The 14,102-nt window shown below is 38.6% G+C and overlaps 1 protein-coding gene across 2 annotated transcripts in view; it reads right to left on the bottom strand.

Moving 5' to 3' along the window:
- Positions 1-5,053: 5,053 nt before the first annotated feature.
- Positions 5,054-14,102, bottom strand: part of SEC22A (SEC22 homolog A, vesicle trafficking protein) — a 50,946-nt gene continuing 41,897 nt past the window's right edge. For both annotated transcript variants that reach the window (XM_033121380.1, XM_033121386.1), the window contains exons 6-7: positions 13,867-13,932; positions 5,054-5,717 (exon numbers count right to left, since the gene is read on the bottom strand). In XM_033121380.1, coding sequence (XP_032977271.1) covers positions 5,517-5,717; positions 13,867-13,932 — 267 coding nt within the window. In that variant the 3' untranslated portion in view covers positions 5,054-5,516. The remainder of the gene's footprint in view (positions 5,718-13,866; positions 13,933-14,102) is intronic.

The raw sequence follows: 14,102 nt of genomic DNA, 5'->3' as shown, positions 1-14,102 counted from the left end.
AAATCTCAGACACACTTAGGGTTCAGCATACCTCTTGCAACTATCTGTCCTGTCACTGTTGTAGGACTTTTAGGAAACTTTTATTTGTCTAGGACATTGACACTGCAGGAGTTAGCACTGACTTGGTCTCTTTTATTCCAAAAGTAATCTAGAATAGATTAGAACTTATTTCCATGTTGCCTAGATTAACTTTACATGGTGGGGAAGGGTGTGAGTTGTGTGCCACTGATCTGAACTCCTGGTGCCACCACATGGTTACACTGTGCTGTGGTCACATCACGAAGTCTCAAGTGCTTCGTCTACAAATAGGAAACCCTCAGTAGGCTCTCTGCCGATGCCATGCTTAGCAGACCCAGGGCCGTTTCCCCTCCATGTCACTTTGTTCTCACTGCTGCTGCAACAGTGAGGGCCCGTGGTGTCAGACACATACACAGTTTTCTTTCTGAGTCTCTGTGGCATAGAAAAATGAGCACCAACTTCTGAAGCATTTAAACCTGAATCCCACATTTGAATGTGAGTCTTTGTTCCTCAGGTGAATATGAAGAGTCCCCACTTGTTCCTGCCCAGCTGCCGTAAGGTTGAGCTATGGCGGAGGATCTGGTCCGCAGAAGGTGCTAACAAGCATTCTTATCACTACCGTGTGTCCCCGAAAATAGGACCTGGCCGGACAGTCAGCTCTAATGCGTCTTTTGGAGCAAACATTAATATAAGACCGGCTCTTACATTATAGTAAAATAAGACCAGGTCTTATGTTAATGTTTGCTCCAAAAGACGACGCATTAGAGCTGACTGTCCGGCCAGGTCTTGTTTTTGGGGAAACACGGGAGCCCTAGGCACTGGAGGAATTCCAAGCATGAAGGCAGAATAGTATTTGTTCACCTCTAGGCAAGGTCCTTGATAACCTGCCTCAAAGAAAAGCACCGGCACAAAGCAGCCAAGCAACCAAGGCAGAGCTGGGAGGAGCTGAGGGAACACGTGGGAAATGGAATGTATGAGCCCTGTTTCTCTGGCAGCTGGAGCCTGAATGTGCTTTCTGCTACGTGACACTTGCGTTGCTGTGCCCTGGGATGCCGGAGAAAAGGGCAAATGTGAGCCGTGGGTGAGGCTGGGCTGCAAATACTGTTTGTTGCCAAGGAAACATCAGGAACAATTTGTAAGGCTAGGGTATTGATTGTGGGAACTCTTTGCGAACTAAGCCTGTTCTCTCCTTGAGTTTCCTACAGTCTCCAATTGTGCTGAGACTATTTATTACACACCAGCACTGCCCACTGCATAAGGAAATGTATGCGCCCATGTCAACACCACCCACTGTTAGCAAGCAAGGAGGATACAAACCCCATGGCTTCCACCCATGCAGTGCTTCCTCACTGTGATTTCATCTGCGAAATACAGAGAAAGCTTAGCCACTGGAGGAAGAGATGCTACGAGAGGGACAGCCACACATACTGTTTCTTTTTGAAAAGCTCAGTGCTCACACAGGAGGCTGCCACATGCCAGCACCCAACAGCAGCCGCACAACACTGATGAGATGGGCAGGCCCTCTAGCCCTAATCAGTCATATAAATTCTCAGCTGCCACAGCCTTCTACACAAACTCATTCATAATAACCCTGCGAGTTGGAGGGGTTTCTTTTATTAACTTTTGGCTAGGATTATTACTAAAGCCAGTTTAACCCAAAAATCAGGTTTGACTTATCACAGCATTTTTAGGTAGAAAGACTCTGTTTCCTTAGAGATAAAGTACAAAAATAAAAAGAAGGTTTGACCATACACAAAGAATGCAGCCCTGAAGGGTGACCTATAATTTGTGGTAAGACTAAGTGAACAATTTGGTCTGAGTGGCGGCTGCTTTTGGAATATTTATTCTTTTATCATAAAGTGAACAAAAAGTCTTAAAATAACAAGAAGGTAATCTCTCTCTCTCAGAAATCCAACAGCTCCGAGTGGGTCCTTGGGTTACTTAGTAAACGTTCTGGAATAAAGGCCCAGCAGCTGCCTGTATGGTGGGCAGCTAACCTCAGGAGAAAGCATTTCTGTGACGGGGGTTAAGGCTCATGTGATACAGCTGGTCTCTGTGGAGCCTTGACAAATCAGGACTCTAATGAGATTCCAGACATGACCTAATAGAAATGGAGCCACGAGTCTTTCCAGACTAGATTCCATTGTGAAAAATACATTTAATACAAAATAAATGTCCTACACCAAGGATAGCACATTCACTTCGTATAAGTTATAAAATTACAAAGTTGGGTAAAGATTCTCCATGTCTCCAGGCATTTATCTCAAATGCATTTTCAAACTTTAACATGGACACTTGTTCTTAGCTTAAGAATTCTTACTTATGAGAACAAAATCCTCTATAAACCACATAAAAAATCCTGATATGAAAGTCTTTGAAGGCTTGTATAAGCTGAGGACCCAAGGAACAAACACAATATGCAAATGTACATAAAACAATTCAGGATTACGTTCACTTGAGCATTTCACAGGACCCCAAAGTGCGAACATTTTTACCAGAATTCATCAGGAAGAAGTTTCTCCTGAGGAAGTAGTATGCTTTGACTTACAGTTAGAGCAATGGAAACTTGTTCCCTTCCAGCCTCGACTTCCAGCAAGTTAAAGAGTCCAATTTTACACCCGGTAACAGCACTGTGTTCACCTTTCCTTCCATTTTCATTGACTTTGATTTTCTCCCCTTTCTGTTCACATTTTATTAACATTACTGTATATATCTTTTCTTGGTTGGTATAGTGCTTCCTATTCTTTCGGAAAGGAGGCCTGGTATACAGACCCAAACAACAAGCAAATACTGCCATTATTTTTAGGATATAAAAGAGAGTATCTTTGCCCTTAATCAAAAAACAGTATTTCAGAATTACCTGAAGTAAGATAGTAAACACCTGGATTTGGCAGCAGCAGTCCTGAGCTCATTAAGAAGTCCCCAATTCCTTGATTTTACCAAGAGCATCCCCAGTCCCCAAATATAATTTTACTTACCTGCGTTAGTTTCCATTACAGCCCTGGGCTGAGATTAGAAGTTGTATGTGTGCAGCTCTGTGACCTCAGGTAAAATCACTGACATCTGATTATCTCAGTTTCCTCCTTCACCACAGGAAGGCAACTACTACTTCCACTAACCACAAACTCATGAGGAGGAGGTAAATGCAGACTTGCTCTGAGAAGTATAAATGTACTACAAATGCAAGATATTACTATCGTATACACAGGAGGCCTAAGGGACGCTTTCTCAAGAGCTTAAGGGCTTCTTTACATTCATGGCAAAAACTTCTTTCCAAATTCATGGTTTCTTAGCAACAACCAAGACAGAGGCAGGGAAGTTATATAAACACTCAGAGATTCACGCACCAAATAATGAAAGAAAGCCTTTTTTATACATAAAACATTATTTATACCGGTTTTAATTTTTTACATTAAGATGTAAACATCCCCTGATCCAAAACAGCTGGTGATAAAACAAAACCACCCTCCAAAAAACAAATTAAGCCTTTAAAGATAGCTGGTGAGTTTTCAAGTGTCCTTGCTGAATGGATCCAAACATTGCTGAAATACCAAACATTGTAACTCAATAATTCAGTGATAAGAACCAAACTGAACTATAAAATACCAGTATATAGCAAAATCACAATTAACCAGAATGCTCCAACTTTCTGGTTAACTATTTACAAAACAAACAAAAAAACATGTTCTTGTTTTAACCATTACCTTACAAAAACCTTCCTAAATTGAGCCACTTCACATTCCTGGCTAAGTACAAAATGCCAAACATAAATCAATTTTATTTTACTGATTTAGGATCATGCGGTACCTGGGGTATCTCTCAGAATACACAAAATTTCTGTGCAGTTTTTCTCAGAGGCAGACAATTGGAGTGAATTGGGGTTTTGTTTTAAATAAATCCCTGATACCATAAGCTTATTGTCTTCCTTTTGCTTCATGCTCCTACAAGGAGAGAGTAGCAAAAAAGGTCCTAGTTAAGCACTATTTTACAGTTGTAGACATACCTACATAAGTAAACTGGTTCAGGCAAACAAGGCAGCTCTATGACTTTTCCCCCCGGACTATTTCTTCTACTTTATAAATACGCCCAGTACCATGAATTACATGTAATGGGTCCACTGTTTTTCTGGATATCAAATTTCAGTATCTTGTGAATTCTTTGTTTGGAATCTCTAACAAACACAAGAAAACCACTCAGGAAGATGACTTCCAAAACCAGGAGAAGTTGGGAGATTTTGCTAATGGAATCAAACTGTACTTCTGATATTAATTCATAACTCCTTGAACAATCATTATGTTATCAAAAAGCAACTACATTCTCTAAGAGACTAGGGGCTTAACTCCTCAAAGCTATAGAATAATGAGAGTTGCTGAGAGAAAAGTCACTTTGTGATATCTCAGTACAGTTCAGTGTTTACAGGACCCGTACCACTGGTGGCACACAACACTGAGTTAAATAACACTGAGTCACAGTGAGAATGTCATTCCCGTTACAGTGTTTTCTATCCCCCTGGTAATTCCAAAGAGAGAGCCCCATTTCACTGCAATGAGGAAAGAGCGGGCCTCTCGGATTAAGAGCCTTGGCAAGCATTATTATCTAGCTAGAACTTAGTAACATTTTCTGTTTGAATTTTGTTTTGTAGTTACCTTTTATTTATGGCAAACTGATGCTGACTTTCCACTTGGAGTAGAGATTACTTTCTTTTTAAAAAATGTTAACATTTAAAAGATAAATATTAAGAAAATAATAGTATCTGTAGTACTCAAGTGATTGAAGTTTGGGGAACAACGGCTAGTCTAACATATCATATTTTTAAAAAGTGTTTTCAAAAGAGAGTACCAATGTAGTCTAGAAAGGAAACATGCCACTATTTCCAATACTTGTGATGTTCCAGAGATGAGCTCAGCATGGCCTCTCCTACATCAGGTGATTCCCAGAGTTGAGATTCAAATAAAAATATAAAAGGAAAAAGAACCAATTCCATACCATCCTGGACTTCATAAACTCATGGTACCATAAATATGCAAATAATCTAATACTTAGCAAGTCATCTGTTTTAAACATAAACTTTCCAATTTACGGTGGCAACTTTTTATTTGGTCTGTACTAATGCCTCACAAAGGCAAACCCAGAGTTCCTGCTTGGTCCTCAAAAAGATCAACTTTTTTTTTTTTTTGTTTGAACTCTTCAGCAAGGATTCAGGACTGCTGGCCCAGTCTTCCAGTGGTATCTGACGGGTCTTCCACTGTCATGGCCCTGCAGAGAGAAGTCTTCTCCTCTGAATAATAAGCTCACGGCCAACATTCTTCTAAAGAGGAGTTTGCCGGGCAGGTGGCGCATGCTCACAGGCATGCCATGCTGACAGAACAAAAAGGGGTTGGAGAGAAAGAAAGCAGAGCCTCTGGTTTGTGGTGAACAGCTTCTTCATCACAGTGGCAGGTAAGAGAAGCTCCCTCCTTTTTCCCCAGCAGCCAAGGCAATAGGTCTGAAGGACGGTGTCAGACATCATAATCGGGAGCCTTCCCCTGGGCTTGCCTCAGCCAGATCTGTAGTGTAACAAACGCTCCCACAGTCACGTGAAAGAAAAGCTGCCAGAGGTTGCGGAGTTCATAGAGATACATGTTGCATAGACAGATTAAGCCAAAAGTCAAAAAAGATTTGACATTTCGCCAGCCGGTGTAGTAGACAAGTAAATAACACTGTTCAAAATATAAAAGTGAAAGATGATTAGGGTACAGGAAACCAACCAGATGCTTCTGCCATCTAATTGTAACAGGCCACAGAGCAAAATACGAGAGTGGAATAAGGAGATTTTTTATCTACAGGTAATATCAAGATATTCAGCTATGGAAGCTCCATAGCTTGAAAAGGAAATAGATTTTTCCTTTTATGTTTTTCATTTTTCAAAATAAAAAGTATTTTCTACCATATTTAAAATGGAGGAATAATTGGACAACTCCCTTGCAAACAGACTGGAAAAATTCCTCAAGGTGACAGGCAACTAAGAAGCACTCTCAGGTCTGAGGGGGTTCCATCTCTCATTTTCACCTCAGAAAAGTACAAAAAGCTCAAATAAGTCCCTTAGCAAAATGGACTCTTCTATAACCTGAACCTGAGTATTACTGAAATCAACAAGTATTTCCTCATCCTCCCCCATTCAGTGCAAGGAATTAAGCTAGGAGGACCTGGGTGAACATTTGAAGGAGAAATCCTTCAACGGATATTCAGGGCCTGCTTTAAGTCTGGCATTGTTCTTTAGTGTTAAGTAAACAAACAAAGCCCTTGGTCACATGGAACTTACATTCTTGTGGAGAGAGAAAGATTATAAACATTTTACACAATAATATCAAATAGTTATGCCTTGAAAAAGATAAAGAGGACAGAAAATGCAATGAATGCTGTTTTAAAAGATATAATAAAGTACTCCCATCACCCTATCCCAAATCCTGCTTTATTTTTCCTCCTATACTATAAACATACTTTAAAAATATGTGTATTTTGTTTGTCATCTATATTCTTCCAATAGAACCTAAGCTTCATGTGAGGAGAGATTTTTGATTGTCTTGTTCACTCATTTATCTCCAGTGCCCAGAACAGTGCCTGGCACGTAAGTGCTCATTAAAAATTTGTTGAATGGGAGCGGCTGGATGGCTCAGTTGGTTAGAGCGCAAGCTCTGAACAACAGGGTGGCTGGTTTGACTCCTAAATGGGCCAGTGAGCTGCGCCCTCTGCAACTATATTGAAGGCAGCTGCCGCTGAGCTTCCAGAGGGGCGGCCGGATGGTTCAGTTGGTTAGAGTGCCAGCTCTCAACAACAAGGTTGCCGGTTCAATTCCTGCATGGGATGGTGGGCTGTGACCCCTGCAACTATCCTGTTTCCCCAAAAATAAGACCTAGCTGGACAATCAGCTCTAATGTATCTTTTCAAGCAAAAAATAATATAAGACCCAGTATTATATTATATTATATCATATCATATTAGACCCGGTCTTATTTTACTATTAATTTTTGCTCCAAAAGATGCTTTAGAGCTGATTGTCCGTCTAAGTCTTATTTTCAGGGAAACATGGCAAGATTGAAAATGGCAACTGGACTTGGAGCTGAACTGCGCCCTCCACAACTAGACTGAAGGACAACGACTTGACTTGGAGCTGATGGGCCCTGGAAGAACACACTGTTCCCCAATATTACCCCAATTAAAAAAAAATTGTTGAATGAATAAACTGTTTTCTAGAAGATATCCAAAATTCACAATCTGGCAAATATAGGAATTCTATGTGATCACAAATCTTAAGAAAGAAGCACAGGTCTCTGTGTGAAACTGTATCCAGGCTTCAACACAGGAAGAACCTTAGAGTGTTTGTGACAATGCAGAAAGAATGTGGAAATGTTCTGTTAAATGTATTTTTCTTATAGAAATTAGGACTGTGCTTACTTAAAATGAAGACGGCTCTCCAAGCAAAATGAACTGGAAGAACTTATTTTACCTAAGTGATTTGCACTGTGTAAAGAAAGTTGAAAAAACTAACTTCGTTTTGAAATAATTTTAGATTTAGATAAAAGTTGCAAAATAGTAGAGAATTTCTGTATACCCTCACCCTGCTCCCCCTAAAGACATCCTCTTATATAGTGTAATCACATAGTACATATAGTATAATCATCAAACAAGGAAATGAACAATGATACAATACTATTAACTAATCTATAGACTTGTATTCAAATTTTGCCAGTTGTCCCACTAAGGCCCTTTTTCTGGTCCAGAATCCAATCCAGGGTTCCGTATTGCATTTAGTTGTCATGTCTCCACAGATCTGTAATAGCTCTTTAAGTCTTTAATTTTCACGATCTTGACACTCTTGAACAGTATTGATCTGTTTTTTGGAGAATGTCCCTTAATTTCAGTTTGTCTGATATTTTCTCAAGATTAAAGTGAGGATATGCAATTTTGGCGAGAATACCAGAGAGGTGATATGCAATATGTCTTGTTATGGGTGATGTTAACTCTGCTCTCTTGGTAAGGTAGTGTCTGACAAGTTTCTCCACTGTGAAGTTACTATTCTTCTCTTTGTATCTTGTGGGAGGGGAAATAAAGACATTCTCAGGTGAAACAAAACTAACAGAATTTGTCACCTGTAGATGTACCCTAAAAGAATAGCTAAAGAAAGTTCTCTAAACAGAAAGGAAACAATAAAAGAAGAAACTGTGGAACACTAAGAAGGAAAGCAAAAACAACACAGTTAAACAAAAATATACTTTAATATGGGTTTCCAGTCAAGATGGAGGAGTAGGAGAATGCTGTGCTTGTAATCCTCTCATGACCACATCAAAATCACAACTAAACTACAGAACAATCATCACAGAACTGCCTGAAGTCTAGCTGAACAGAATGCCTATAGCTAGGGATGCACAGGGGAGGCCATGTTGAACTGGTGGGAGGGGCGGAGGCGTGGAATGGGCTGGTCCCACACCCACATATAGCAGTTAAAAATCGAGGAGTATCTTGGCTGCAGAGGTCCCTCCTGAGGAGCAGGGGGAACCAGCCCCACACCAGGCTCTCCAGGCCAGGGTTCCAGTACCGGGGAGAGAAGTCCCTATAACTTCTGGCAAGATAAAAAATACAAATAAAATGGCACTATTTACATATTTATCAACAATTACTTTAAATGTAAATAGATTAAATGCTCCAATAAAAAATATATAGGTTGGCTGAATGGATAAGAAAACCAAACCCTTACATATGCTGCCTACAAGAGACTCACTTCTGATTGAAACACACATACACACATACACACACACACACACACCACACACAGACTGATAGTAAAGGGATGGAAACAAACAAACCAACAAAAGCTGAAGTAGCAATACTTATACCAGACAAAATAGGCTTTAAAACAAAGGCTATAAGAAGAGACAAAGAGAGACCCAGTAATCCCACTTCTGGGTATTTATCTGAGGAAACCCAAAGCACTACTTCAAAGGGACATGTGCATCTTTATGTTCACTGCAACATTACTTAAAATAGCCAAGATATGGAGGGAATCTGGGTGTCCATCATGGATGAATGGATAAGGAAGAGGTGGTACATATATACAATGGAATATTGCTCAGTTATAAAAAAACAAAATGAAATCTTACTATCTACAACAACATGGATGGACCCGGAGGGTACTGTGCTGAGTGGAGTAAGTCAGACAGAGAAAGAGCTGCAAAATACATGAAACAAATTTAAAGAACTGAAATGAGAAATACACAAATCCACAATTATAGTTGAAAATTTCAATACCCATCCCTCAACAATTGCTAGAACAACTAGACAATCAGCAAGCATTCAGAAAAAAACACCATCAACCAACAGGATCTAATCGACACTTACAGAACACTCACTCAACTACAGTAAAATACATGTTCTGTTCAAGTGCCCATGGAACATATACCAAGATAGACCATATACTGGGTCACAGAATAAAACTCAATAAATTTAAAAGAACTGTAATCACAGAGTGTGTTTTCCATCCACAATGGAATCAAACTAGAAATCGATAATGGAAAGAAAACTGGAAAATCTCCAAACATTTGAAAACTAGACACAACTGTAAATAATCCACAGGTCAAAAAGGAAGCCACAAGGAAAAATAGGTTTAAATACATTGAATTAAATGAAAATGAAAATACAACATATCAAAATTTATGGGACATAGATAATGAAGTGCTAAGGGGAAAATTTATAACACTAAATGTATGTATTACAAAAGAGAAAATTCTCCAATCAATCATCTAAGCACCCATCTCAAGAGCCTAGAAAAAGAGACAAATAACCCAAAGCAAGTATGAGGAAGGAAATGAAAAAAGAGCAGAAATCAATGAAATTGAAAATAAGAAAAAAAACTCAATAAAACAAAGACAGGTTCTTTGAAAAGATCAATGAAATTAAAAAGACTGACAAAGAAATACAAATTGCAAAGATGAGGACTGAAAGAGAATATCACCCATTATGAAACAGATGTTTTGAGTACCCCTATAACTATTAAGACAATGGAATTTAGTACATAGTAGATAGCTACAGTAATCAAACTACGTGGTACTGGCAGAGGGACAGACACACAGATCAATGGGACAGAATATGGAACCCCAAAATAGACCCACACAAATACGCCCAACTGATCTTTGACAAAGATTCAAAAGTAATTCAGTGGAGAAAAAGTAGCCTTTTCAAAAAATGGTGCTAGAGCAATTGGCCATCTATCCACAGGAGAAAAAACCAACCCAAAACAAAACAAAACACCGCAATCTAATCTAAGTCTCACATCTTATACAATCTTATACAAAACTTAATTCAAAATGGATCATGAACTTAAATGTAAAACATAAAACTATAAAACTTTTAGGAAAAAACAGAGGAGAAAATCTTCAGGATCTGGTGGTAAGCAAATAGTTGTAGACTTGACAACACAGCATGATCCATAAAAGGAAAAATTGATATAATGAATTCTATCAAAATTAAAACTTTTGCTCTGCAAAAGACCCAGTTAAGAGGATGGAAAGATAAGCTACAGACTGGAAGAAGATATTTGCAAACTACGTATCTGGCAAATGACTAATGTCTAGAATATATAAAGAATTCTCAAACTTGACAATAAAAAACAAACAATCCCAATAGAAAACAGGCAAACAACATGAACAGACATTTCACCCAAAAGGTGACAAATACGGATGACAAATAAGCACATGAAATGATGTTCAACGTCATTAGCCATTAGGTAAGTGCAAATTAAAACCACAATGAGGTATCACGCCATACCTATCAGAATGGCTAAACTAAAAAAACAGTGATAACACCAAACGTTGGAGAGGATATGGAAAAACTGGCTCAGTCACATGCTGGTGAGAATGTAAAATGGTATGCCGAACTGGAAAACAGTTTGTCTGTCTCCTAACAGAACTGAGCATGCAACTACCACAGGACCTAGCAACCACACTCCTGGGGATTTATCTCTGAGAAATGAAAACTTATGCTCACACAAAAGCCTGTACATGAAGATTTATAGCAGCCTTATTTATAATAGCCAAAAATTGGAAAGAACTCAGCTGTCCTTCAATGGGTGAATGATTAATTGTGATACACCCATACCATGGAATCTATTTAGCAATGAAAAGGATCAAACCTTCATTATATGCAACAACTTGGATAAACCTGCGGAGTATTATGCTGAGTAAAAAATGTCAGTCACAAAAGCTTACATACTATATGGTTCCATTTATGTAACATACTTAAAATAAGAAAATTACAGAAATGGAGCACAAATTAGTGGTTGCCAGAGAGTAAGTGGCAGGAAGGAGGGACGTGGGTGTGGCTATAAAAGGGCAACAGAAGGGGTCCTTGTGATGGGGGTGTGTGTATCTACTGCATCAGCATCCTAGCTGAGATACTGTATTACAGCTTTGCAAGATGGTACCAGTGTGCGGACCAGGTACAGGGTAGATAGGATCTCTCTTACAATTCCATGTCAATCGATGCTTCTCTCAAAATAAAAAGTTCAATAACAAAAGCAACTTTACCCACATATATCTGTCTGCAACTTACTTTATAAAAAAGTTAAAATGAACACTATATGCACACAATATAAAGAGACAGATAAAGCAAGTATTGCAAAATGTTAACAATTAGTGATTCTAGGTGCACTAGTCTTTTAACTTTTCTGTAAGCTTGCAGGTTTTCAAAATAACACACTGAGGGAAAAGGAACAGTCTCTAGTTTCTAGATCCTTTGGTTTCCTATTGGAAATGATCCACATCAAGATTACTCCTATCTGGCTAAGTTCTGTGCTTCCATAAGTACCCACAGCCTGGAGAAAAAGGTAACAAGTCATGTGGTAGTGGCTTCTGAGGTCTGACCTAAAGGGACTAAAAATATCGTGATGCCTGGAGATAGAGCCTGCTATATGGTAACACATAATTACCTAAGTTTTCCTGTGGAAAAACCAGCATTACTATCACTGTACTCAGCACATTTGGAAAGCATGTATTTTCATGTCTGTCAATATGAAGAAAATTGTATTTTGCTTGTTTTTTTTTTAAGCACGAATTTGTTTACTTCTCTCAAGGGAAAGAACACCTGAGTGACACTGCTCTACCATGACATAACTCTTAGAACTTCTAGCCGCTCTGTGACACCGGCTCTGGAATCACACAGACCTGGGTCAAGTCGTTGACTGGCCATGAGAACTGTGTGGGCCTCAGTGAAAAATGATGATGGTAATAAGATTAGTGTGGGACCTTGTGTGAGGATTTAGGGGTACAAGGAATGTAAAGGGCTGAGCACAAAGTAGAGCTCAATACATTTTGCTATTTTTATTAGCATTTAAAATTATTTCATTCAGGTAAAACAGTCAAAAGTGTATTTTACAAGAATAATTACTCATGAAATTATTTTAAGGTTAATACTAACCTCACATTGTTTTAGAATCATACGAGATAATGCATAGAAGAGTTATAAAATTATAATTTTATAGCAGTGTAAAAATTATGCAAATATAGGAATTTTGCTTAGAGACAGCATGACACAGTGGAATGAATACGATATTTAAAATCAGAAGACTCAGAGTTAAGTCCTGATTCCACCACTCACTGGCTATGTGATTTCTGTATAGTACTGAAACTGGCTTAGACTTCTCATTTTCAAAAATGAGGTAATATTCCCTGTGCAACAGGACTGTAGAGATTAAAGTGTAGAAAATCTACACAAGAATACTTCATAACATTAAAGCACTTGTGACATCAGCAAATACAAGAGTTTTACTGCAAATACATTTCCTGCATGAAATGCCATTCATTATAATTAAGTGTTGAATTTAATAGAGAAACAATTTCTGAAGATGATAGAAATGATTAAGAAAAATTAGGGGATTTAAAACAATGGGGTCACTGAAACTAAGATTTTTTTTTTTTTTGAAACTAAGATTTTTAATACATCTTTACATAAAAGTCAAATACATGTATTAAAAATATTTTAGTAGAGAATTCTACTGAGTTTTAGGTAGCCTTGTATTTGCAGTCCTGAATCTTTCTAACGTTTTTTTCTATGCAAGCCAGAGAAATGTGTCACTTATAAAAGTTAGATCAAAAGGTGCTACCATGTGTTAGCAAAGACATTCTTGAGTTTGGGTAACTGGGGTAGTTATCCCTCCCTTCCCTACAAATGGTGGCTCCTCTCTTCTTGGAAATACGAGGACCCATGTCTATCACTCGAGTGCAAAACCTCCTCCCTCCTTAAGTCTCATATCTAGTCTGTCAAGTCCCAGCCGTCTGCCTTCTCAGTGTCCTCCCCGCACCCCTGCTGACATTGTCCTACTGACATTATCATAGTTCAGGCTCTCATTACTTTCTGCCTGAAGTAATGGAATCACCTCCCAACTAATTTCTTTTCTTCCAGTCTCCGCACTCTGACAATCCGTCCTATTCATCACTGCTAAATTAAATATTCTAAAATCCTGCTTTTGCTGTTCCTTATTCAAAGACTTTCCCCCAAGTACAAAATCCTCAGCTTGGAGTATAAGCAGACTCTGGAAGCTGAATAATCAGTCACCACAAAATCTAGACGTAGCCCTTACGGCCACAAGCAGATGCCATGTCACCAATGAAGCCCAGCACAGTGACACTGAGTTCTCTGGGATCTATGTCCTTTCAAAATGGACGTAGGTCACAAAGCTGACAGAGGCTCAAGTTAAAAGGGAGGCAAAGGACTCAGACATTATTTTTATTTATTTGAAATGCACAAGTACTTATTAGAATTGATAACTGAAATAAACTGTAACGTGAACGTGTTTCTTTAAAATGGGAGAGAACCTACCTGGTAAAGGCAGGCTGCTGTTCCAAGGAAAAACGCAATGATGTAATTAAAATCCTCCCCATCACTCTGCAAAAACAAAATTTTAAAAATTACTTTTCTTCTGATAGAAGCCCATTTCCAAAAACAATCCACGGGGACAGGATATGAAAACGTTTATACATAAATGGTCAAATTTTTCACAAAGGCATATAACAATTCTCAAGAGTCCCAAAAATGAAACATAAAATATATCTTAA

The sequence above is a fragment of the Rhinolophus ferrumequinum genome, chromosome 2 (genome assembly GCF_004115265.2).
Source record: "Rhinolophus ferrumequinum isolate MPI-CBG mRhiFer1 chromosome 2, mRhiFer1_v1.p, whole genome shotgun sequence".
Lineage (NCBI taxonomy): Eukaryota > Metazoa > Chordata > Mammalia > Chiroptera > Rhinolophidae > Rhinolophus > Rhinolophus ferrumequinum.
Note: the sequence above shows the minus strand (reverse complement) of the source record. Positions and strands in the feature narration are given on the sequence as shown.